Raw genomic sequence first — 25,991 nt, forward strand, 5'->3', positions numbered from 1 at the left:
CCCACCTGTTGGAGTCATGCAGCGTGAATGTGACTCACCACTGTTACTGCATCATTCAGCAGGGACTCTCCAAAGACCAGGATGTAGAGCTGCTCATTGACGTGAATGTTCTCAAAGACAGCAAGCACAGCCACAGGATCCACAGCTGAGATTAAACTACCAAAGAGCAGGTTCTGGAGCAAAGTGATGTCACTGAGGCCGAATGCTTCTATCTGGCAGATACCAAACAAAGACACACCAATGCCAATGGAATTCCAAAGTGTCCCTACCACAGCATACCAGAAAATGGTGCCAATGTTCTCAAAGAATGGGCGAGTGGGCATGAAATAGCCGGCATCCAGCACGATGGGTGGGAGGAGGTACAAGAAAAACACATCAGTCCTCATTGCTGGGGGAGACTTCTCATCAACACCAAAAATAATCCCGCCTAGTAGAAGTCCAACCATTATAAGAAGGCAGCTCTCAGGCACTATTGTGGGCAACTTGTGATACAGATGGAAGCCTGGTAAGGAAAAAATAAAAACACAAAACTTGGGTTATGGAGGAATTTTGGAGACAGGAAATTGATTCCCTTTGATAGAACCAGTGGGTCCTATTTCACCATCTCCCAAGTCAGTATCACTGTCTTTACAATGGCTTCCCAGATTACAATGCAAACCAGAGGTTTCCCTTAAAACTATTCATGAAGCACATGTAGACAAAAAATTAACGTTACATTAAAATTGGAGTGCTATAGGTACACATTATCTACATTGTACAGATTTTATTTTTTCTAAACCCCCATTGACATTTTCTTCAATACTGGAACTGTGGAAATGGAATAACGCAATTTTATTATTATTATTTTTTTTTGAGATGGAGTCTTGCTCTGTCACCCGGGCTGGAGTGCAGTGGTGCAATCTCGGCTCACTGCAACCTCTGCCTCCCGGGTTCAAGCAATTATCCTTGCCTCAGCCTCCTGAGTAGCTGGGATTATAGGCACGCACCACCATGCCTCGCTAAGTTTTGTATTTTTAATAGAGACGGGGTTTTGCCATGTTGGCCAGGCTGGTCTCGAACTTCTGACCTCAGGTGATCTGCCCACCTCGGCCTCTCAAAGTTCTGGGATTACAGGCATGAGTAACTGCGCCCAGTGCAATTTTATATTTGAAACAATTCAGTGATTTCTAAAACATTTTCAGATGTAACATCTCATTTCATCCTCATAAAAACCCTAATGTGTAGGCAAGGCAGTTATTTTCATGCTTTGTAAAAATTTAAGCAGGAATTGAAGCTGAAAGAGATCCAGGGTCTTATTACCAAGGTGGTTGGGTCACAGCCCGTTTTTAGATTACTACTCTCATCTGTGGCATTCAGAAACCTTGGCAATTTATTTATTTTTAATGTCTGATTCTTGCATTTGGAACACTGAATAGTTTTAATATTCGAGACGTTTGCTCCTTCAGAGACAACCCAATCAATTCGTCAGGATACCTCAAGTGAGAGATATAAACGTGCCATGATCTCTAATCTCAAATAGTTCCCAATCAAGCTCCCAAAATGTATTTATGACTTACTCTAATACAAGGCAAAGTGTGGTCAAGCCCCAGCCAAGTGCTATGGAAACAGAGGAAGAGGAAGTCTGCTTAGGAAGACCCAGAGTAGGGCAATATCCGGGCAGGGCTTAAAAGACAGGCATTAAACAGAGCCATAAAGGGGCTTCTCTAGTAAATTGAAAAATGGGGGGAAATATCCACCTCTTAATTCGTGGTAGAGCCCATTGTGGCTTTAAAACAGAGAACATGTTAGGAGGAGGCCTGTAGGGAAAGAGGAGAGGGATGTGGGTTGGGCCAGCACATGGAGGCAACGTGGAAAGTGACTTAACACATGAAGGTCACTGAACAGAGCTTAAGTTTGGAGAGCACTTATTTGCAAGACAACAGCAGTCATCCTTCAGGCATTCCATACATCTTAGAACTAAAGCAGAATATGAGAATGCTACACTTTGGCAGTCACCCCTCTAAAACTCAGGTGTTGCCAATGTGATAGCCTTAAGAGGTGGATGGAGACTTTAAGGGGTGATTAGGCCATGAGGGGTCCTTCCTCACTGGTGGGATGAAGGCCCTTACAACAGAGGCTTCTCACAGCGTTGCTGGTTGGTTTGCTCTTCTGCTCTCACATGCCCTCTGCCTTCTGCCATGTGAGGCTGCAACAAGAAGGCACTCACCAGACACCAAATGCCAGTGCCCTGAGCTTAGACTACCCAGCCTCTGGAACTGTGAAAACATAAATGTTCTTTATAAATTATGCAGTTGTGATCTTCTGTTACATAGCAACAGGAACAGAGTAGGACAGAAATTTGTCTGAATTATAGAAATATAATACAGTCATGCACCACATTCAATGTTTCAGTGAACAATTGACCACATATGTGATGGTGGTTCCATAAAATTATCATGGAGCTGAAAAATTCCTGTTGCCTAGTGACAACTTTATGACCCTGACCCTGTGGAGACTTAGGCTGATGTGTATGTTTATGTCTTGTTTTTAACAAAAAAGTTTAAATATCAACAAACTATTTTTTAATTTACAAAGCTTATAGAATAAGGGTATAGGCCAGGCGTGGTGACTCACACCTGTAATCCCAGCACTTTGGGAGGCCGAGGCAGGTGGATCATCTGAGGTCAGGAGTTTGAGACCAGCTTGGCTAACATGGTGAAACCCCATCTCTAGTAAAAATACAAAAATTAGCCAGGTGTGGTGGCAGGTGCCTGTAATCCCAGCTATTTGGGAGGCTGAGGCAGGAGAATCGATTGAATCCAGGAGACGGAAGTTGAACTCAAAAAAAAAAAAAATAGAATAAAGGTATAAAGAAAGAAAACATTTTTGTGTTGCTGTACTGTACAATGTGTTTGTGTTTCAAGCTAAGTGTTATTACAAAAAAAGCCATTTTTAAATAAATTTAGCATAGACTAATGTACAGTGTTTATGAAGTCTACAGTAGTGTACAGTAATGTCTAGGCCTTCACATTCACTCACCACTCACTCCCTGACTCACCCAGAGCAATCTCCAGTCCTGCAAACTCCATTTATGGTAAGTGCCTTATACAGGTGTACCACTTTTAATCCTTTATACTACATTTTTATGATGCCTTTTCTATGTCTAGATATGTTTAAATACATAAATAATTGTTGTTGTGTTATAAATACCTACAGTATTCAGCACAGTAACATGCTGCACAGGTTTGTAGACTAGGAGCAATAGGCTGGTAGACAACATCATATAGCCTAGGTGTGTGGTAAGCTGTACCACCTAGATTTGTGTAAGCACACCCTGTGATGTTCATACAGTGACAAAATCGCCTAAAGATGCAATTCGCAGAATGTATCCCCTTGGCTAAGTGATAAGTGACCATTAAAGTGATAGAATAAGTCCTTAGATACTTACAGTCACAGAGGTTTTAGTAAGTACATCCTTAAGAGCTTACAAACAGGACTAAAACCATAGCACTAAACATTTTGTGAGCCAAAGCAATATAACTGTTAAAAATTTGAAAAGGTTTAAAGAACTGTTAAATAATAAAGTGATCTTCTGTATGTTGAACATTCAAATCTAGCTTTATTTTAATATTTATACTACAGAAGGCTCCAATAATTTGTGGAGACTAAATGCACTCAATGGGTGCAGCTGCTCTTTGTCTATGACTTCTGGCAAGCCCGCTGACCTCACTGATAAATGAGGAAATAAAAAATTCCCTGAAAACCATGCCTCTGTTCCCCCAAGCTGACTCCTGCTTCTATGTGCACCTGCTACTGTGTGATAAGAGTCAGCCAATAGCAGCATCTCCAGTCCCCTAATATCCAAATGCAATCACTTCCTTTCCTTAACGCGGTAGCAATCTGGAGGTTTCTGCCATGGGCCTGTAGCGTGCCATCAGAGGATTGCCCCCTTACTTGAAACCCAGCCCTCCCGCTCTCTGCCTGTGATTGTGGAAAGGTTCCTAACAGGCCCAGGCCCCACCTACTCATCTGTGAAACAGACACAAATGCACCTGCTGGGTAAAGAACTGTACCTATAACCAGGCAGTCAACTGCACAGTACTTACCACTGTGCCTCTAACATCACAAATGCCTCCAAATTTTAGTTGCCTTCCCCTCCTATATTTAAGAAGGCAAGAGAAAACAGTTTTAAAGAAATGCACAGAAGCCATAGGATCCATGGAGACAAACAGGAAAATGGATGAGGACTAGTTTTGGAGGCTCCTATTTCCTCTTTCACTGACCCAGCAGCCTCAGAGACCCATGCTTTCACATGGGGTGCTGCTCTTCTTGCTGTATCAAAAGGATGTTCTCATTCCTAAGGTTGGAGAATGGAAAGCCGGGGAAAAGAGAGAAAGGAAGGAACAGAAACTACTGAAAAGCATCACAGAGGCCAGCGCGCCTGCCATGCTCAGGCAATGAGACTGATCCTGACCAGAAACTGGGGCAAGCAGAAACAACCAAGAAGCAGCAAATAAAACACGGCAAAACAAACGCAGGATGCAGTTAGAATGAAGACTGACCAGAACAGCCGGCCAAAGGAGGCGTGAAGGAAGTGAGGCAGAGGAAAATCCAGGGGTAACAAAATCAGAAAGAAACAGCAACAAACCCAGGGATGCTTGTTGAAAAAAATAAGACGGTTTCATGTTTTCAAATCTGCACTCCTTTCTTTTATAAGTACTCGGGTCATTCAGAATTGACCTGAATGACCCTTTCTTAAAGTAGGACAGCAGTTACTGAGTCTGCCAAATTGTTTCACTGGCAAGAAGAGATTAAATGAAGGGCGGTCACACAAGATCTTAGTTCAGTGCTTTTTGGTGAACATAAGCAGAGAAACTGTGTTGTGTAACATGCTCTCTGATGGCATAAAAGATTTTCTGGGCAGGTGTCTGTGCTTTTGTGAACTACCAAAGTAAAACTCATCAGCTGAGTAATTAGTGACAACAAACAAAAGAAGGCTTCTTAAATTTCATTGTTTGCAAAATAAAATAAATCAAAAATTACAAATGTACATGCATTTATGGCTTTTCCTCCCCCAAGTATTCCTTAAAGAACTGAACTCGAATAGAGAAAAGTTGCTTTCTTCGAATCATTATCTGATATTATCAAGAATACCTGGTATTATCAAGAAATATATCAGTTATTGGGAAAAAATGTATCAGTCATTGACAAATGTATCAGTTATTGGGAAAAAAAAAAGCAAAGGAATTTTTGGATGACTTTTACAAGGCTGTCCACAAGCTAGTGCAAGTACAACCTACTGTGTAGTCCAGTGGTTGGCCAAGACTTTTCTGTAAAGGACCAGGTAGTAATATTTTCAGCATGTTGGCACAGAAGATAAGACAACGGCACAAATCATTATAACACAAGATGGAAAGTGATAAATGCTATTAAAAAGGAGATGAGAAGTGGGGATGCGCAGGTTCATTCAGAAGCAGAGACTCCACAAGACTTCACGGAGGAGGTGGCATTAAGATTGGTGGATGTGGATTTTCCTATTCCAAGGAGAAGGAAGCCAAGCACAGGTTTGAGGAAAGGCTGGGCGCCATGGGAAAGAGGTGCATGACTGGCCTGGTTACGAGGTGCTTGGGCTGCACGGGCGCGGAGGGGAGGGCTGAGCCAACAGGAAGAAGCCATATCTCTGAAGAGCTGCCTGTGTTCTCTGAGCATGTGGGAGCTAGTGAAGAAACCTCAGAACTGCCCTGTCTTCTGCCCATGGAGTGACAGGGAGAAGTCCCGCCCAAGAAACAAAAGAACCAGAGATTGGATTTGGAAAAAAGCAGATCAAGGCTGCCCAATAAGTTAAACCAAACAGATGTGATTAACCACTACTGAAAATAAGTATGTTTTCTTTAGTCAACATTTTCTTTTAAAATGTTGACTAACACATTTAGGAACAGCCCAACTTTCAAATGGGCCCATGCTTGATCCCCTAGAGTCTGGAAGAAGCCAGCCAGAACAAGGAGAGGCGAATGACAGAATGTGACTATTTAGCAATAAAAAAGAACTCCTACATATAACAACAACAACCACAAAAACCCATATCTTTTGCAGATAGCACATAATATTATTAGAAAATTCAAGCAAAGCTTTATACATCAAGAACATTGAGGCATTATATATGATTGAGAAAAAGAGGAAGCCATAAAAATTATCAACCTCATTCAATCATTTTTGTCATTCATTATGCATTTATTGAGACCTCAGGTGCTGGGGTGTAGCAATGTGTTAACCTCTGCTACACCTCTGCACTGGAGGTCTGCACTGCAAAACCTCTGCACTGGAGAGCTGCAGGCTAGTCTGGGAAACAGCAAATAAGTCAGTCAGCCAATAAAGACACAGCAGCACGCAGTGATGAGCACTGCAGACAAAAACAGAGAGCAGTGAGAGAATCCTTTTGACTGATGAGAGAATCCTCTTGATGGATATTTTGAATCAATGTGCTTAGGGAAGCCTCATTGGTAAGTGACACCTGAACAAAGCCCTGAATGAAGTGAAGCCCTGAATAGTGAAAGAACTTTCCAGAGCAGGGAAGAAAAGAATAAGGGGACAAGGCCTGAGTTGGGAGCACCTTGAGCAAAGAGGCTACTCTGGCTGGAGCTCGGAGAATGAAGCAGAACAAGGTAAGAAATGAGGACAGAGGGACAGAAAAATGCTAGAGCCTGCAGAGCCTGTGGCCCTGGGACAGACGTTGGTTATTTCCTGAGAGGATTTTGAGCAAAGGAATGTCACGACCAGGTCCCCACTGTTGAAAAACACTGCTGCCTTTAAAAACCAGAAGCAGGCAGGCCAGTGAGGAGTCTTTATCAGCAATCCGGGAGAGGGCTGAGAGTGGCTTCCAACCATTAAAGTGGTGGTGAGTATGACAGGAGGGGGATGGGGGGTGTATTGTAACAGGTGCTCCAACAGAGTGTTCTGCTGGCCTGGTTGAAGGATGTCAGACAGACGATCAGGGATGAATCCATAGTTTGGGGTTCAAACAAGTGGGTAGAATGGGGTTATTTACTGAGATGGAAAGCAATAGGAAGGCAGAAAATTTTAGAAGAGAACCTCAAGATGGTAAACGCCAATCAGAAATCCTTTAAAAATACCACAGAGCTTAACAAATTGATAGCATGATTTAGCTAGAAGAAATGGCAGACAATTTCCAGGGAGCACTAGAGAAGAGCCATCACTTCTCAGAGTATGATGCCACACTCCCCCACACCACTGCTAAACACACCACCATATGTTCTTATTAACCCCATAATGGATGTCATGGATGAAATAGTAAATCCACACAATGATGTACAGAGGTACATGAATGTCGTATAAAGTAAGGAGTTGTACAACAATAAGGAAAGAAAGCATAATTTAACCAGTGTTATAGGAACAGGCAGATATAAATAGCAAACACATACCTACAGGTTTCGTTTTACTTCCACAACTGCGGAAAATTCCATGAAGGTCAAAGAGTTTAACATTAAACAAAAATAATCTACAAAAACAGCAAATAATTCTTTTGTATTATTTTTTATTTTACTTTAATTTCTGAGATACATGTGCAGAAGGTGCAGGTTTGTTACATAGGTATATATGCGTCATGGTGGTTTGCTGCACCCATCAACCCATCATCTAGGATTTAAGCCCTACTTAGGTATTTGTCTTAATGCTCTCCTTCCTCTTGTCCCCCACCCCCCTGACAGGCCCCAATGTGTAATGTTCCCCTCCTTGTATCCATATGTTCTCATTGTTCAACACCCACTTATGAACAATAACATGCAGCGTTTGGTTTTCTGTTCCTATGTTAGTTTGCTGAGAATGATGGTTTCCAGCTTCATCCACGTCCCTGCAAAGGACATGAACTCATTCTTTTTTATGGCTGCATAGTATTCCATGGTGTATATGTGCCACATTTTCTTTATCCAATCTATCATTGATGGACATTTAGGTTGGTTAGGAGTCTTTGCTATTGTGAATAGGTGAATAGCGCTGCATGCAAGAAACACACATGTGCATGTGTCTTTATAGTACAATGATTTATAATCCTTTGGGTATATACCCAGTAATGGGATTGCTGAGTCAAACAGTAATTCTGGTTCTAGATCCTTGAGGAATCACCACACTGTCTTCCACAATGGTTGAACTAATTTATACTCCCACTGACAGTGTAAAAGCTTTCCTATTTCTCCACATCCTCTCCAGCATCTTTTGTTTCCTAACTTTTTAATGATCACCATTCTAACTGGTGTGAGATGGTATCTCGTGGTTTTGATTTGCATTTCTCTAATGACCAGTGATGATGAGCTTTTTTTCATGTTTGTTGGCCGCATAAATGTCTTCTTTTGAGAAGCATCTGTTCTTTGCCCACTTTTTGATGGGGTTGTTTGTTTTTTTCTTGTAAATTTGTCTAAGTTCCTTATAGATTCTGGATAATAGACCTTTATCAGATAGATAGATTGCAAGAATTTTCTCCCATTCTGTAGGTTGCTTGTTCACTCTGATGATAGTTTCTTTTGCTGTGTGGAAGCTCTTTAGTTTAATTAGATTCCATTTGTCAATTTTGGCTTTTGTTGCAATTGCTTTTGGTGTTTTAGTCATGAAGTTTTTGCCCATGCCTGTGTCCTGAATGGCATTGCCCAGGTTTTCTTCTAGAGTTTTTATGGTTTTAGGTTTTACACTTAAGCCTTTAATCCATCTTGAGTTAATTTTTGTATAAGGTGTAAGAAAGGGGTCCAGTTTCAGTTTTCTGCATATGGCTAGCCAGTTTTCCCAGCACCATTTATTAAATGGGGAATCCTTTCCCCATTACTTGTTTTTGTCAGGGTTGTTGAAGATCAGATGGTTGTGGATGTGCAGTGTTATTTCTGAGGCCTCTGTTCTGTTCCATTGGTTTATATACCTGTTTTGGTATCAGTACCATGCTGTTTTGGTTACTGTAGCCTTGTAGTATAGTCTGAAGTCAGGTAGTGTAATGCCTCTGGCTTTGTTCTTTTTGCTTAGGATTGTCTTGGCTATACAGCTCTTTTTTTGTTTCCATATGAAATTTAAAGTAGTTTTTTCCAGTTCTCTGAAGAAAGTCAATGGTAGCTTGATGGGGAGAGCATTGAATCTATAAATTACTTTGGGCAGTATAGACATTTTCATGATATTGATTCTTCCTATACATGAGCATGGAATGTTTTTCCATTTATTTGTGTCTTCTCTTATTTCCTTGAGCAGTGGTTTGTAGTTCTCTTGAAGAGGTCCTTCATGTCCTTTGTAAGTTGTACTCCTATTTTATTTTCTTTGTAGCAATTGTGAATGGGAGTTCACTCATGATTTGGCTCTCTATTATTGGTGTATAGGAATGCTTGTGATTTTTGGACATTAATTTTGTATCCTGAGACTTGGCTGAAGTTGCTTATTAGGAGTTTTTGGGCTGAGAGGATGGGATTTTCAAAATATACAATCATGTCAGCTGCAAACAGAGACAATTTGAGTTCCTCTTTTCCTACTTGAATACCCTTTATTTCTTTCTCTTGCCTGATTGCCCTTGTGAGAACTTCCAATTCTATGTTGAATGGGAGTGGTGAGAGAGGGCATCCTTGTCTTGTGCCAGCTTTCAAAGGGAATGCTTCTAGCTTTTGACCATTCAGTATGATATTGGCTATGGGTTTGTCATAAATAGCTCTTATTATTTTGAAATATGTTCCATCAATAACTAGTATATTGAGTGTTTTTAGTGTGAAGGCATGTTGAATTTTATTGAAGGCCTTTTCTGCATCTAGTTAGATAATCATGTGGTTTTTGTCATTGGTTCTGTTTAAATGATGGATTATGTTTATTGATTTGCATATGTTGAACCAGCCTTGCATCCCAGGGATGCAGCCAACTTGACTGTGGTGGATAAGCTTTTTGATGTGCTGCTGGATTCGGTTTGCAAGTATTTTATTGAGGATTTCTGCATCCATGTTCATCAGGGATATTGACCTGAAAATTTCTTTTTTTGTTGTGTCTCTGCCAGGTTTTGGTATCAGAGTGATGCTAGCCTCATAAAATGAGTTACAGAGGAGTCCCTCCTTTTCTATTGTTTGGAATAGTTTCAGAAGGAATGGTACCACCTCCTCTTTGTACCTCTGATAGAGTTCGGCTGTGAATCCAACTGGTCCTGGGCTTTTTTTGTTGGTAGGCTATTAATTACTGCTTCAATTTCAGAACTTGTTTTTGGTCTGCTTAGGGGTTTGACTTCTTCCTGGTTTAGTCTTGGGAGAGTGTATGTGAACAGGAATTTATCCATTTCTTCTAGTTTTTCTAGTTTATTTGCATAAAGGTGTTTATAGTATTCTCTGATGGTATTTTGTATTTCTGTGGGATCAGTGGTGATATTCCCTTTATTATTTTTTATTGTGTCTATTTGATTCTTCTCTTTTCTTCTTTATTAGTCTGGCTAGCAGCCTATCTATTTTGTTAATCTTTTCAAAAAACCTGTTCCTGGATTCACTGATTTTTTTTGAAGGGTTTTTGGTGTCCCTATCTCCTTCAGTTCTGCTCTGATATTAGTTATTTCTTGTCTTCTGCTGGCTTTTGAATTTATTTTCTCTTGCTTCTCTGGTTATTTTAACTGTGATGTTACATGCCGATTTTAGATATTTATTTTTCTGATGTGGGCATTTAGTGCTATAAATTTCCCTCTTAACACTGCCTTAGCTGTGTCCCAGAGATTCTGGTACCTTGTGTCTTTATTCTCATTGGTTTCAAAGAACTTATTTATTTCTGCCTTAATTTACTTACCCAGTAGTCATTCAGGAGCAAGTTGTTCAGTTTTTTACCCAGTAGTCATTTGGGAGCAAGTTGTTCAGTTTCCATGTAGTTCTGTGGTTTTGAGTGAGTTTCTTAATCTTGAGTTATAATTTGATTGCAGTGTGGTCTGAGAGATGGATTGTTATGATTTCCATTCTTTTGCATTTGCTGAGGAGTGTTCTACTTCCAATTATGTGGTCAATTTTAGAATAAGTGCCATGTGGTGCTGAGAAGAATGTACATTCTATTGATTTGGGGTGGAGAGTTCTATAAATATCTATTAGGTCTGCTTGGTCCAGAGCTGAGTTCAAGTTCTGACTATCCTTGTTAATTTTCTGTCTTGTTGATCTGTCTAATATTGACAATAGAGTATTAAAGTTTTCTACTATTATTGTATGGGAGTCTAAGTCTCTTTGTAGGTCTCTAAGAACTTGCTTTATGAGTCTGGGTACTCCTGTATTGGGTGTGTATATATATATATATATATAATAATTAGCTCTTCTTGTTGCATTGATCCCTTTACCATTATACCATTATGTAATGCTCTTCTTTGTCTTTTTTGATCTCTGTTGGTTTAAAGTCTGTTTTACCAGAGACTAGGATTGCAACCCCTGCTTTTTTTTTGCTTTCCATTTGCTTTGTAAATATTCCTCCATCCCTTTATTTTGAGCCTATGTGTGTCTTTGCACGTGAGATGGGTCTCCTGAATACAGCACACTGATGGGTCTTGGCTCTTTATCCAGTTTTCCAGTCTGTGTCTTTTAATTGGGGCATTTAGCCCATTTACATTTAAGTTTAAGCTTGTTATGTGTGAATTTGATCCTATCATCATGATGCTAGTTGTTTATTTTGCACATTAGTTGATGCAGTTTTTTTACAGCATCATTGGTGCTTTTATTTTGGTATGTTTTTGCAGTGGCTGGTACTGGTTTTTCCTTTCCATATTTAGTGCTTCCTTCAGTAGCTCTTGTAAGGCAGGCCTGGTGGTGACAAAATCTCTCAGCATTTGCTTGTCTATAAAGGATTTTATTTCTCCTTCACTTATGAAGCTTAGTTTGGCTGGATATGAAATTCTGAGTTGGAAAATTCTTTTCTTTAAGAATGTTAAATATCGGTCCCCACTCTCTTCTGGCTTGTAGAGTTTTTGCAGGGAGATCTGCTGTTAGTTTGATGGTAACCTGACCTTTCTCTCTGGCTGCTCTTAACATTTTTTCTTTCATTTCAACCTTGGTGAATCTGATGATTATGTATCTTGTGGTTGCTCTTCTTGAGGAGTATCTTTGTGGTGTTCTCTGTATTTCCTGAATTTGAATGCTGGCCTGTCTTGCTAGGTTGGGGAAGTTCTCCTGAATAATATCCTGAACGGTGTTTTCCATCTTGGTTCCATTCTCCCTGTCACTTTCAGGCACACCAATCAATCATAGGTTTGGTCTTTTCACATAGTCCCATATTTCTTGGAGGCTTTGTTCACTCCTTTTCATTCCTTTTTCTCCAATCTTGTCTTTAGGCTTTATTTCATTAAGTTGATCTTCAATCTCTGATATCCTTTCTTCTGCTTGATTGATTCAGCTATTGATACTTGTGTATACTTCATGAAGTTCTCATGCTGTGATTTTCAGCTCCATCAGGTCATTTATGTTCTTCTCTAAACTGGTTATTCTAGTTAGCAGTTCCTGTAACCTTTTATCAGGGTTCTTAGCTTCCTTGCATTAGGTTAGAACATGCTCCTTTAGCTCAGAGGAGTTTGTTACTACCCACCTTCTGAAGCCTACTTCTGTCAGTTTGTCAAACTCATCCCCCATCGAGTTTTGTGCCCTTGCTGGAGAGGAGTTGTTATCATTTGAAGGAGAAGAGACATTCTGGTTTTTGGAATTTTCAGCACTTTTGCACTGTTTTTTTGTCACCTTCGTGGATTTATCTACCTTTGATCTTTGATGCCGATAGCCTTTGGATGGGGTTTTTCTGTGGGCATCCTTTTTGTTGATGTTGACGTTATTGTTTTCTGTTTGTTAGTTTTCCTTCTAACAGTCAGGTCCCTCTGCTGCAGGTCTGCTGGAGTTTGCTGGAGGTCCACTCCAGACCCTGTTTGCCTGGGCATTACCAGCAGAGGCTGCAGAACAGCAAAGATTGGTGCCTGCTCCTTCCTCTGGAAGCTTTGTCCCAGAGAGGCATCCACCCAATGTCAGCCAGAGCTCCCCTGTATGAGGTGTCTGTCAACCCCTGCTGAGAGGTGTCTCCCAGTCAGGAGCCATGGGGGTCAGGGACTCACTTGAGGAGGCAGTCTGTCCCTTCCCAGAGCTTGAGCACTGTGCTGGGAGATCTACTGCTCCCTTCAGTGCTGGCAGGCAGGAAGGTTTAAGTCTGCTGAAGCTGTGCCCACAGCTACCCCTTCATCCAGGTGCTCTGTCCCAGGGAGTTGGGAGTTTTATCTATAAGCCCTTGATGGGGGCTGCTGCCTTTCTTTCAGAGATGCCCTGCCCAGTGAGGAGGAATCTAGGAAGGCAGCCTGGCCTCAGGCACTTTGCCACACTGCCACGAGTTCTGCAGTCAGAGTTTAACACTGTAAGAGGAAAACTACCTACTCAACCCTCAGTAATGGCAGGCACCCCTTCCTGCACCAAGCTCGAGTATCCCAGGTCAACTTCAGACTCCTGTGCTTGCAGCAAGAATTTCAAGCCAGTGGATCTTAGCTTGCTGGTCTCTGTAGGAGTGGGATCCGCTGAGCTAGACCACTTGGCTTCCTAGCTTCAGCCCTCTTTCCAGGGGAATGAACAGTTCTCTCTTGCTGGCATTCCAGGTGCCACTGGGGCGGGGGGGAACCTCCTGCAGCTAGCTCAGTGTCTGCCCAAACAGCCACCTAATTTTGTGCTTGAAACCCATGGCCCTGGTGGTGTAGGCACCCAAGGGAATCTCCTGGTCTGTGGGTTGCAAAAACCAAGGGAAAAGTGTAGTATCTGGGCCAGAACGCACAGTCCCTCACGGCGTCTCTTGGCTAGGGGAGGGAGTTCCCTGACACCTTGCGCTTCCTGGGTGAGGTGATACCCCATCCTGCTTCTGCTTGCCTTCCATGGGCTGCACCTACTGTCTAACCAGTCCCAATGAGATGACCCAGGTACCTCAGTTGTAAATGCAGATATCACCCGCCTTCTGCATTGGTCGTGCTGGGAGATGTTCCTATTCGGCCATCTTCAACAGAAAGTAATTCTTTGCTGTAATCATCTCTCTTACTAAGTTAGAAGTGATATCATCAGTGACAAAAGTAATGGCCATTAAGTTAGGAGACAGGTATACCTGAATTCATCTTTTTAAATGTCTGTGCAAAAAAAAAAAAAAAAGTAAGAAAATGAAAGTTTAAAAAGATTCACCGGGTCAAAACTCCCATGCTGATCATTAGTGGGATCACACCTATGAATAATCACTGCACTCCAGCCTGGAAACATAGTAAAAGCTCCATCTCTTTAACAAAAATAAAAGTGAAAAATGAAAAAAAACAGAAAAAAACAGATTGCTGTTTTTGGGAAGATGGAGTAGATGCATTTTTCTCTATTCCACTCTACACCTAAAGAGCCTGGATATTATATGTAAAGCAAATATAACTCTGAAAGATAGCAGAAGAAATGCTGGCTGGAGATCCCCAGACCATGGCATTCGGTTCTCTGGGTCTTCTTTTTGTCTCTCATATCTCAGACTTGGAGATGAAGAAGCCGGCAGCCCAGAAACGCCAATGGGCACAGGCAACAAAAGCCCCAACAATAGCCGGCTTTATCTAGACAAGAAAATAGGGAAGAGTCAACCTCGCAAGGCACAGAAGTTGTACGTAATAACTGCTCTTCTCCAGCCAAACACCACAGAAGAAACGGTGGCCCCAACTGCAACAAAGTCTGAATAGGCTGTTTAGATATCATCCTCACCAGAGTGTAAGGAACACCCTGGCTTTTCTATTGGGGTGGTGTCAGAGAAGGAAAAGGGCAGAAGAGGGACTTGCTTCTCTGCTGGGTGGTAATGAGCACTCCCCTCCCTATAGAGCCAGCAAAGACAACGTAAAGAACACAGAGAACATGGATGTCACCATCGTCCAGCCACAAGGCAACCCACTTTTGACCCCTGACTGACAAAAAGACAGAAACCACAGATTATCAGTTTGAGAATGAAACTGTATCACTACAGACCCTGTAGAAATCAAAAAGTTCATAAGGGAATATTTGAACAACCATATATACACATGACATCTTAGCTGAAATGGACCAATTCCTCAAAAAACACCAATCACAACAAATCAACCAATATGAAAGAAATAATTGAATAGCCCTACTACTAGCAAAAACAGTTAAAATTTGAAGTTGTAATTTTAAAACTCTTCCCCCAAAAAATCTCCAGGTCCATATAGTTTCTCTAGTGAATTCTACAAAATAAAAGCAATTCTATACAACTTCTTCCAAAAAATAGAAGAGGAGGGAACACTTCTCAATTCATTTTATGAAGCTAATATTGCCCTGACAGATACCAAACCAGACAAGGGCAGTACCAAAAAGAAAACAAAAGACCAATATCCTTTAGCAAGGAGTATTGACACAAAAATATCAGCAAATAATTCAGCAATGTATAGAAAGAATTGTGCACCAGGACCAAGTGAAGTTTATTCCAGGGATGCAAGGCTGGTTCAATATTCAAAAATTCACCAGTGTAATCCATCATATCAACAGGCTAAAGAAAAAAAACCACATGATTATATCAATTGATACAGAAAAAGTATGTGACAAAGTTCAACATCTATCATGATTAAAATTCTCAGCAAATTAGGAATAGAAATGAACTTCCTCAGCTTGTCAAAGATCATCTTCAAAAAGCCCTGGTGGTTCTAAATGCCAATTTTAACCACACAGAAATGTAGACAGCTCATCTTTAAAACTCCAAGGAGGTGCTGGAGACAGCATGTTGAAGAAATGATTGCACAGCCTGTAAATCATTAGGTGGAAATCATGTACATCATGGGAAAATCATTACAAGGATTCTTCCTTCCTAAAAGTTGATAAATAACTTACGTTACTACTTATCTTTTCATTCATTAACTCACAAGTATTTATTTATTATTATTATTATTATACTTTAAGTTCTAGGGTACATGTGCATAACGTGCAGGTTTGTTACATAGGTATACATGTGCCATGTTGGTTTACTGCACCCACCAATTCATCATTTACATTAGGTATTTCTCCTAATGCTATCCCTCCCCCAGCCCCCCACCCCCTGACAGGCCCTGGTGTGTGATGTTCCCCACCCTGTGTCCAAGTATTCTCATTGTTCAATTCCCACCTATGAGTGAGAATATGCAGTGTTTGGTTTTCTGTCCTAACTTACGAGTATTTCTAAGCACTCACCATCATGAAATGTATCAGGCACTAAGGACACAGCAATATCCCAGACAGACATGACTTCTGTCCTCATGGAGTTTACAGTTTACAGGGAAGAAGGATGTCGAGCAGGTGATTACACACAGCATGCTTGTTATGGGGCAGGAAGTGTAAGTTTCAACACAATTACATGGCAGGGTCTCTGATCTTGTCTTCCCTGTGGGGGAGGGGCTTTTTAAGGAAATCATCTTTCGCCTGAGAAGTGAACTGGAGTTGGAATTCTCAAAACCAAGAAGGGTCTGAGGGTCTTCTCAAGCAGAACAGCACATGCAAAACTCACTAGAGTGGGGACAAAGGTGGCCCACAAGAGACACTGCATGAAATCCAAAAAGAGGGAAAGGGTGATGTGTTCTGGGAGCTGTCATCCACAATTTGGATTTACCATAAGGCCATGGGAAGTAACACCCAATATGGAGAGCAGGTGAGGAAAGAGCTATGCTTTTCATTTGAGACGTTTACAGAGCGTTTGGGCAGGACTGTGCCTGAGCTCTGTGTGGCTCTCTCTCCTTCGTGACCCTGCTGACGCCCCTGACAAAGTGCCCACCATCCTGAGTTCACAAATCCATTTGAGAGTCTGTCGTACCCACTAGAGCACACGGTCACAGGGCTGGCACAAGTTTTATTCACTGTGGCACTCCTATTGTCTCATACAGTATGTAGTAAGTTGTGTCAGCAAGAACTATATATTTGGTCTCTGCTCCCAGTTCCTGGCACAGAGCTCCTAAAACCCTTGTAATGTCCTGAGCAATAAGGGCAACAGGAGCATCCATTATAATATTCAGTCTTAGTGTCTGGTTCTAGAGACTTAAGAGCTTACAAGACTTTCAGAATCCCTGGAGTGATAAGTGTCTTTTGTATGCTAATGAGATGACTGGTGGCTGGGGGCCCCTAGATAGCTTCAAGATGGGGGCTGGTTGCCAGAAAGACCAAGGCAGGATTAGAGGCTTGGGACTTCCAACTCCACCACCCAAATTCTGGGGAGTGGAGAAGGGCAGGAGGTTGAGTTCCATCACCTATCTAATGGACCCTCCATGAAGACTCTAAGTGATGAGATTGGGAGTTTCTTTGTTGGTGGGTACGTGGTGGAGCTGGGAGGGTGCTGCATGCTGAGAGGAAATAGAAGCTCGGCACCCTCCCTATGCCTGCCCTGTGCACCTCTTCACCTGGATGCTCATCTGTATCCTTCATAACAACCAGCAAACCAGTGTTGCCCTCCGTTCTGTGAGCTATTATAGCAAATGATCGAAACTGAGCAGGTCATGGGACTCCTCAGTTTACAGCTAGCTGGTCAAAAGTATGTGAGGGCCCAGGACTTTTGATGGTCATCTGAATCATGGGCAGTTTTGTGGGACCAAGCCCTTAACTGTGGATTCTGTCCCGACTCTAGGTAGTTAGGGTCAGAATAGAATTGAATTTTAGGATACCAGGCTGCTATCTGGAGAGTTGGAGAATTGGTTGTTGGTGTCAGGGAAAAACCTACACATTTGGTGTGAGAAGTGCTGAGAGACAGCAGAGAAACACAAGTTTCTTCCTAGTATGGTAACAAAGAAAAAGTCTCTTAACCTGTCCTCTGAACTGGTTAGTTTCCTTAGGGATTATACACCAAGCCTCAGGAGACAGATGCAGTGAAAATGCAGCAGATGTGTGTGTTGTAACTGGAGACTCCAATGCCAGAAAGTTACAGAGTTTATATCTCACTTTTTGTCTCACGTGCCTCACAATCCTAGTTCCAACCTTTCTGTTTTCTCTGATCTTTAATTATTTTATTTCCCAAGAAAATGAACAGCCACTGGTCTATATTTGATTGCACTGGAGGTTTATGCTTTTATTACTACCGGTCATTTCTATGTTTGTCTCAATTTCATTAAAGTTGTAAGAGCTATATTGTTCCTCTTTAAAATGTTCACTTTTCCAGACATAGAAGAACAAATACTGTATGATTCTACTTACGTAAGGTACCTAGAATGGACCAACTCACAGAGACAGAAAGCAGAATGGAGTTTACCAGGGGCTCAAGGGAGGAGGTGATGGGGAGTAAGTGTTTAATGGACACAAATTTTCAGTTTGTGAAGATGAAAATGTCGTGAAGATTGATGGAGGTAATGGTTGCAAAACACTGAGAATGTACTCAATGCCACTGAATTGTACACTTACAAATATTGCCATGACTGCATACGCACTGCTAAACCAACTGAGAGAAAAGATAACGCTGCCAAATGGATCTCTGCTGGTAGGCACGGTCACCATGCAGTGTTCTGAAATTCTGGCTGATCCCCTGATACAGAGTCTGAACTAGTCCTTCAAAAGGCAACTCTACAAATGTTGATATAAAATGTGCAAAGCCTGGGCTGTTCAAAAATAAGAAGCAAAACAACAGAAATTTTTGGCAGCTCAAAAGGTAAAACAAGCAATTTTTTACAAAAACACTCATAGCAAAATGTCAAAGAATAGGAAAATGGTTGAGTGAATGATACCCTATTAACACGATATAATAATCTACCACAGCATGCATGTTTATTATGTCAGTTTTTCTGCGGGTTTCTATTTTTTTTAGACAGGGTTTCATTCTGTCACCCAGGCTGGCGTTCAGTAGTGCAATCATAACTCAAGAAATCCTCTCACCTCAGCCTCCTGAGTATCTAGGACTACAGGTGCACACCAGCACACCTGGCTGATTTATTAATTTTTCGTATAGACAAGGTCCCACTATGTTGACCACGCTGGTCTCAAACTCCTGCTCTCAAGGGATCCTCCCACCGCAGCCTCCCAAAGTGTTGGGATTATGGGCATGAGCCATCACTCCTGGATTTATTTGAAATAATGTTCAGTGAAAAAAGAGCACAGAATAGTTTTAAAAGTTTTTATTTTCTTTTAAGACTGTTAAATTCATTGATTTTACTCACAGATATGTTTTCTCAAACTCCTGGCCTCAAGCAATTCTCCTGCCTTGGCCTCCCAAAGTGTTGGGATTACAGGCATAAGCCACTGCACCTAGACTCACAAACACATTTTAAAGACAGTGCCTCTCCACACTTGATCAAAAGGCTGAGAAGCAGTGGACAGTGCCTCTCTTTAGTGAGCATAAGGAACACTTCCATTCAAGATATCAATAATTGCCAGGACCACAACTGATGTACCCATAGAGTTTACCTTTCATAGACGATGAACTCATTGTGTGACTTAACACAGTGCCTCCTGAGTGCAATCCCAGCTCAGCTTCCCTTGGCTTGTACTTCCTATTCAAGGTGGGAAACATGAGCCCCTTTCCCTTAGATATTCCAGTGTGTCCTTCCCACATTTGTCAATGGTCAGAGTATGTTGGCCATTTCTATTTATTTGTCTTTTTGTAACATGATTACTTTCTGAGAATAATACTCATTTTGATCAGTGTTAACTTGACTATAAAATATATTCCAATGATCCTGAGTGCCTAAGTGTCCCACATAATCAGCTCAGCCCTTTTAAATATACCCAGGTATAAATACAAGAAGCAAAATGTCATGTAACATGAAAAAGTCTGAAGCAGAGTTTGCAAGCTTGCAGGCCACGAGCCACCATGGCCTGCACACCTATTTTGTTCGGCCTATCTAGTGGGTTCAAAGATTGAGCTCATATTGAGAAACTGAGAGGATCCACATGTCAATTCTTCTGTCCAAGTTATCTTGGAAAATCAGCAAAACTGGGCTTTTGTCACCCATCTTATGCCAATTTCTGCAAAGTGGCCATTAGTTGGAGCTTGGGCAGGGCAATAGCTGGCTGTCCAGCTTGCTCCCCGTAACCCCTCCCATCTCTCAGGGCATGAAGAGGCACCAACAAGGCCCACACTGACAGCTACATGTCTATCTTTTTAGACTCCTTCCTTCTAGTCTCAACCACAGCAATGAGAAGACAACTTAGGCAGAGATTCCATGAATTAAGTAACAGATTTCCCATCCTTTAAGCAGATGAGTGAGGGACCATCTCCTCAGGGGCCAGGGGTGCCTCCCTATCCCAGCTGGGGGCACTGCAGTTGGTTTTATCAATGGGGTGAGATCTCTGGCAGGTCCAGTACAGCACACAGAGTTGGTGAAGTTCACTTCTGCAGGTAGGTGGCTCTGCCGCGCTGGGAGTCTCTTTTTCACTGGAGGCAGCTGAATCCTATTCTGATACCCAAGCCAGGGTTGGACACAGGATTTGACTCATGCCCTGGCCACCTCACTGCCTGCATTATATTCTTTCTTTAACCCACACCACACCCACTGGACAGCTCGGAAATGATCACCGGCTCAGTTGTGCTGGCACTGCAACTCTACCCCAGGAAATAATAACGATGGCACTGGCCAGTTTTCAAAGTATTTCAGCATGTATTCTATCTGGGTGTGAAACGTGTGTCTCCCCAAGCTGAGAAAAGGACTCTACAGATGGCAGGGGAATTTCTAATACAGCCAGATGGGAAACAAGATCCTCGCTATTAAATACTGAGAGCTGCCCTTGGACACGCGGAATATTCTTATTTAGAAAACTCTGGGAATCCAGTTTCCTTTGAGGAACGGCAGGTGAAGCAGTCACAGAGCTTGCTCTCAGTCTGTTAGGACTGCAGGTATAGGTCTTACAGCTATGAAACAGATTCAATGGATCTTCTGTGATTCCACACATCTTTAACTTTTTCATCTCCTCAAGGCTCTAAGCCCTCCACTTTTTCTTTTTCTTTTTCTTTTCTTCCTTTCTTCCAGCCCTCCCATTTTAGAAACACAATCTGATGAAGGGGTTTGACCAAGAAAGGATTCAATTTGAAGAGATCATTCTGAAGGTAAAACTTGCCAGTGCCTAGGCAGTGTTTAGGAGGAGTTACAGAGTCCAAGGGGTTGACAAGTTCTAGTGACTATTTCTGAACAGATCCTTTGCACAGCTTAGTTAAGCTGGGGGAAGTGCCACTAGGGTGTGCCAGTGGTGATAAAGACTCTGATATACTATAACCTAGAGTCAGAACTTTCCATGCCAGCCAACAGTTGAAAGCAATTTTTATTCTACTGCCCCAGGCTAGATGTTAAATCTTAGGATTTATCATTCTCTCAACTCATGTGTTAGTAAACCATTTATGCCAATTTTGGCTTTGCTGTTTGCACACTGCTATCATTAAGCCATATAAGGTTTTCCAGGGACTCTACTCCACCCACCTAACCACCTTGTGTGGGAACCGTATTTTCTGTTTTCTGGTTTCTATTCCTTCAAGAGCTTTCCTTCTAAGCAAATTTACCACTTGCTCAAAATACATAGATCAAAGTATAGTAAAGAACCCACAATTGCCAGTAATTGCTACCTGATTTCATTTTTCAATTAAGTGGTTGCTAACACTTAACTGCAGTCACCAGTTATTTACATGGCAGGGAAATATTTGCACACTGCTGGCTCCGGCTAAACTAAGAAACTATCCCATTTGGTAAAAGACTGTATTTTCCAAACTTGCTAGAATACTATCCCTTTCATTCCCTTTCCCTCCTCCCTGACTTCTGTTACCAAGTTGGTGGTCTTTGTACATCCAGCTGTCTTCCCATTTGCTTATGGTTGCAAAAATCAAAGGGTTTTCAATGAGTATGTCTTGGGATGTGTATTTTAAAGATTCATGGAGATTCCTACAGTTCCATATAGTTCTACAGTCATCATAATTATTACGTTCCATTAAAATAATGGTCATACCTACTAACACATTCAGTGGGAAAACAGAGGACTAGAGCCTTGCCAATTATACTCACTTGTTCCAAGATTTAGGAACAGTAACAGTTCCCTGGTTTTAGTGGCTTCAAAACAGAAAATTGAAACAAGACCAAATAAAAAGAAAAAGATCAAAAAAAAAAAAAAAAAAACAAGGAAAAAAACCATGCAGATGGAGCCAATCATTAAGTAAACAGATGAGCTATCTTATCAACCAAATCCCTTTAGCAAAACCATCACCTCTGATGTGTGGTGCTTAGCATGTGAGCACATGAATGAATGAATATCAGTTGTAACACAAAACAAAACAAAATAAGATACAGACTCTTGTGAGGTTCAAAGCAGATTACAAATTACATTGTGAAATGATTGAAAATATAAAACAGTGTTACTTGGTTTTAACTATATACATTGTAAGTGACATTTGTAAAAAGACGCCCATGTCCTTGGAACCTCTCTTGAGGAGGGATGAACAGTGAGTGAACAGCCAACTCACACATAAATAATTACATGTCAGAGAGTGATAGACAGCTCAGAAGAAAGCAAACCCGGGCAACAGGATACAGAGAAACTGGGGCCAGGGCTATTGCACACAGGCATGCACGTATTCTTATTTCCCTTTAAAGCTCCTCGAGCCGGAGTCAGCGTCTTCCATACTCATCCAGAAACTGCACGAGCGAACACACAAAGAATGCTGCCATTCTCCTAAGTAAGCAGACCAGGCGTGTTGACATGAACAATGTATCCTTCCCAACCCTGAACACCAAGACTTTCAATCAGATAGAAAAGAAGAAGCTGCAACTTTTCAGTATGGTTTCTCCTCACCATTCCAGTGTTCCGTAAGAGAAAATGTACAGTCAGCCAATGCATGCTTCTGCCTTAGAACACTAGTGATGAAAAGCTCGGGTTGACATTTCTAAAATAGCAATAATTACTTTAGGCAGCACTTTGCTTTAAGATTCTTTCCAATCTAGATTCTGAAAGAAACACTATTGTACAAAAAGCACAAAAAGCCTAGGAAAGCAACTGCTGAACAACGTGCTTACCACAAGTGTGTGAGCTGATGCATCTGTGGACCTTGATGACACAGAGGAGACCCAGAAGCTCTGGGCTTTCCAGGAAGTGTCCAGAGGAGGGTCAATGAGAGAGCCTACTCTTATAGGGAGTCTCAGCTGACTGTGAGCCCTGCATGCCTAGTCTTTCACCTAGCCCTCCACCAATTATGCCTGGCTGCTCATCTTTCATTTTCCAAGACAAGAACCTGGAATAAAAAAAAAAAAAAGCTGTGCATTGCCTTTCTTTTTCATTGCAAACTAACTTAGCAAAAGCAGAAAAAAAAGATTTTTTTAAGTTTATGTAACATATTTCAGAGGCTGACATATGTGTATAATTTAGAAAGAAACCTATTTATTCATAACAGCAATGGCAGAAGATCAGGACATCTAACAACTTGCTATGGAGCAAATGGACAAAACAGATTTTCATGGTATAATACTATTACACATTGGAGAAGAAAGAAAGAAATCTGTTCTCCTTCAAGGCTATCCACATTTCCAAGGTCTATAAAGTAGCAACTGTTGCAAATGTGTTAGCTCTATCCTCACAACAACCTAACGAAGAAGCTACTACTATGAGCTCATTTTACTGATGAAATAACAGAGGTTAGAGAAGTTAATTGACTCACCCAAATCCACAGCTAGTAAGTAGTAGGGCTGGGATTTTGGACAGCAGAGCTTAAGTTACCACTAAAGTATATCCAATAATAGTATATGCACTATAGTACAGTGATCAAATCATTTACCATCCAAATGAGGATATTTGAGAGTGAAATGACACAATAACAATATATGTGACAGGTCATTTTTAACAAATGTAAACCAGAAATATCATGGACAACCAAGGAGTGTGGTAACTTTAATTACATCATTAAAGTGTGGTGAAAAAAAAGTTTCTCCAAATGTTATTGAGTTACTCATTTACTCAGTAATTACTTATTGAGTTTGTACTATGTACCAAGCCCTTTTCCAGACAATGAGTCAAACACAAAGTCCTTTCCCTCATTGAGCACACATTCTAATGAATATCATTTATGTGTACATGTGTTACTATATGTGCCTGTTTGCATGTGTAAGACGTGTGTATGTGTGTGCAACAATGAAACATATTTAACATCTTTTCTCCTGTAAATCTGTTGTAGTTGAATTTATTAAAATCTACATGACAGCTTAAGTTATATGGGTTGAACCTTTTCTTAACCTATGAATACTTAACGTGTTAAATATATATCTCAAAAGCATTACAATTCTGTATTCTATGTGTCATGGATGATGGAAAAGACCAGGCCAAGATTCTGAAGTTCTAGACTCATGGTCCAGCTCTGGTACTGAGTTCCGCTACCTTACCTTTTCCTTAGCTCTTTGTGTCCTACCCAGTTTAGAGTTGTTGTCAGGTTATACTAATCCTAACTTTTGGGTTGCAATGTACTTTCTCCATGTATTACTTCGATTCGTCCTCACAGAATCACATGAAGGAAGCCAGGTGCTATTATTATTGCGTGATTTTACAATGGCGATCTGAGACTGTCATAATGAGGCCTACGGGTCAAGTGTGAGCCTCAAATGCAGGCCTCTGGCTCCAGGTTAAGAGTAGGTAAAGTGTGCTGGAGACCACACCGGAAGTATGGTACTTTAATATTCTTTCCTGTGAGAGACAGGGGGCCGGGTGAGACACATCCAAGTGATGAAGAACTAGCTGTGGCCCCACCTCTGCCACTGGATAGCTGACACCTTGGACAAATTACCTAAGCTCCCTAAACTCTTATCCTCATCTATTTCTTAAAACTAGGAATAATAATGGTGCCTACTTTCCAGAATTACCATGAGGATTAAATAAGACAATGAATGTAAAGCGCTTGGCTCAAATACCTGGCAAAGAATAATGTTCTGTCCTTGTTAGCTATTATTATTTTATTAAAGAAACTGTAATAGAGGAATTACCAAGTTTCACCATCTCCACCCTTCTGTGCTACAAGAAAATGCACCACTGGTTGCATTACCCTGCTCAGGTTTCCTGGCCAGTGAGTCTCCAGGAAACAGGCCCAGGAATTGGGAAAAGCAACCAGAGGCAGAGTCACAGAAATACGGCTATGGAGTTGTTTCACTGCCCTGTGATTTTCTAAACAACTTTCTATGGATAGCAAAACCTTTATACTTCTTTACAGTGTTTCCCAGACAGAGCAGGCAGGTATAATCTGATTCATTTTTAGGTGAAATTTCTAAATGTATTGTGAGTTTGATTTTTCTTTTCTGTCTTTCCCATGTGAGCCTTTGTATGCCAACACAAACCATAACATGAAACTCACCTGGAAAGTATGCTTGTCACAGTCATAACAGAGATCTTTTGGTGGAATTCCCTGCCCTACCCACCGGAATTATTAGAGAAGAAGAGGAATACAAGTTGTCTTCAAACAAGAGATGAATTTGACAAATCAAGATGAGAAAGCCCATGTACAGTGATGAACAATGCACAGGACTGTTGCAGGAAGCGCATCAATTATGACTCATACATTTAAAAGATGTAATTGTGAGAGAATAACCTATAATTGTGCATGTATCATTAAAATGACAATATGCCCATATATTGTCTGTAATATAATATTTAATTATATATTATAATTAATATAATATTAATATATTTTAATATAATATATTATATTATATATAAGTTATAATATATTTATATTAATATTAATATAACATTATATTAATATTTTATTAATATTATATTTGTTATAAATGATGTCCTCCCCTGCAGACAATCTCATATTATCCTTATGGAAATATTAAACAGATAGGGCAGATATACATATATATATATATATATCCCCACTTTCATTAGTTAAATGGAAGAACTAAGTAGATGAATACTTGTCAGGGTCATAAGACCAAGTTAATGGCAGAAGTGGAATTACAACAGGGTCTTCTTCCTACTTCTAATCTAGGGCTATCTTTCCCAAAACCTAGGTCAAACACTTCCACCAACTGCTAAGGTATTCCTCTTCTACACAAGCATGAAAATATGCAAAATAAAACAGAAGCAGTACAGTCATAC

The 25,991-nt window shown here is 40.9% G+C and overlaps 1 protein-coding gene and 1 long non-coding RNA gene across 3 annotated transcripts in view; one reads left to right on the top strand and one right to left on the bottom strand.

The window, feature by feature from the left end:
- The window catches only part of SLC9A2 (solute carrier family 9 member A2), a 93,930-nt gene that overhangs the window by 55,462 nt on the left and 12,477 nt on the right, over positions 1-25,991 (bottom strand). For both annotated transcript variants that reach the window (XM_055241367.2, XM_063616689.1), the window contains exon 2: positions 39-502. In XM_055241367.2, the coding sequence (XP_055097342.1) occupies positions 39-502 (464 nt within the window). The remainder of the gene's footprint in view (positions 1-38; positions 503-25,991) is intronic.
- On the top strand, positions 430-25,420 carry LOC134732359 (uncharacterized). Its single transcript, XR_010115427.1, has 4 exons — positions 430-505; positions 3,044-3,073; positions 6,467-6,641; positions 25,205-25,420. It is a non-coding gene; the product is annotated as an uncharacterized lncRNA (long non-coding RNA).

This window comes from Symphalangus syndactylus, chromosome 14 (genome assembly GCF_028878055.3).
Source record: "Symphalangus syndactylus isolate Jambi chromosome 14, NHGRI_mSymSyn1-v2.1_pri, whole genome shotgun sequence".
Classification (NCBI taxonomy): domain Eukaryota; kingdom Metazoa; phylum Chordata; class Mammalia; order Primates; family Hylobatidae; genus Symphalangus; species Symphalangus syndactylus.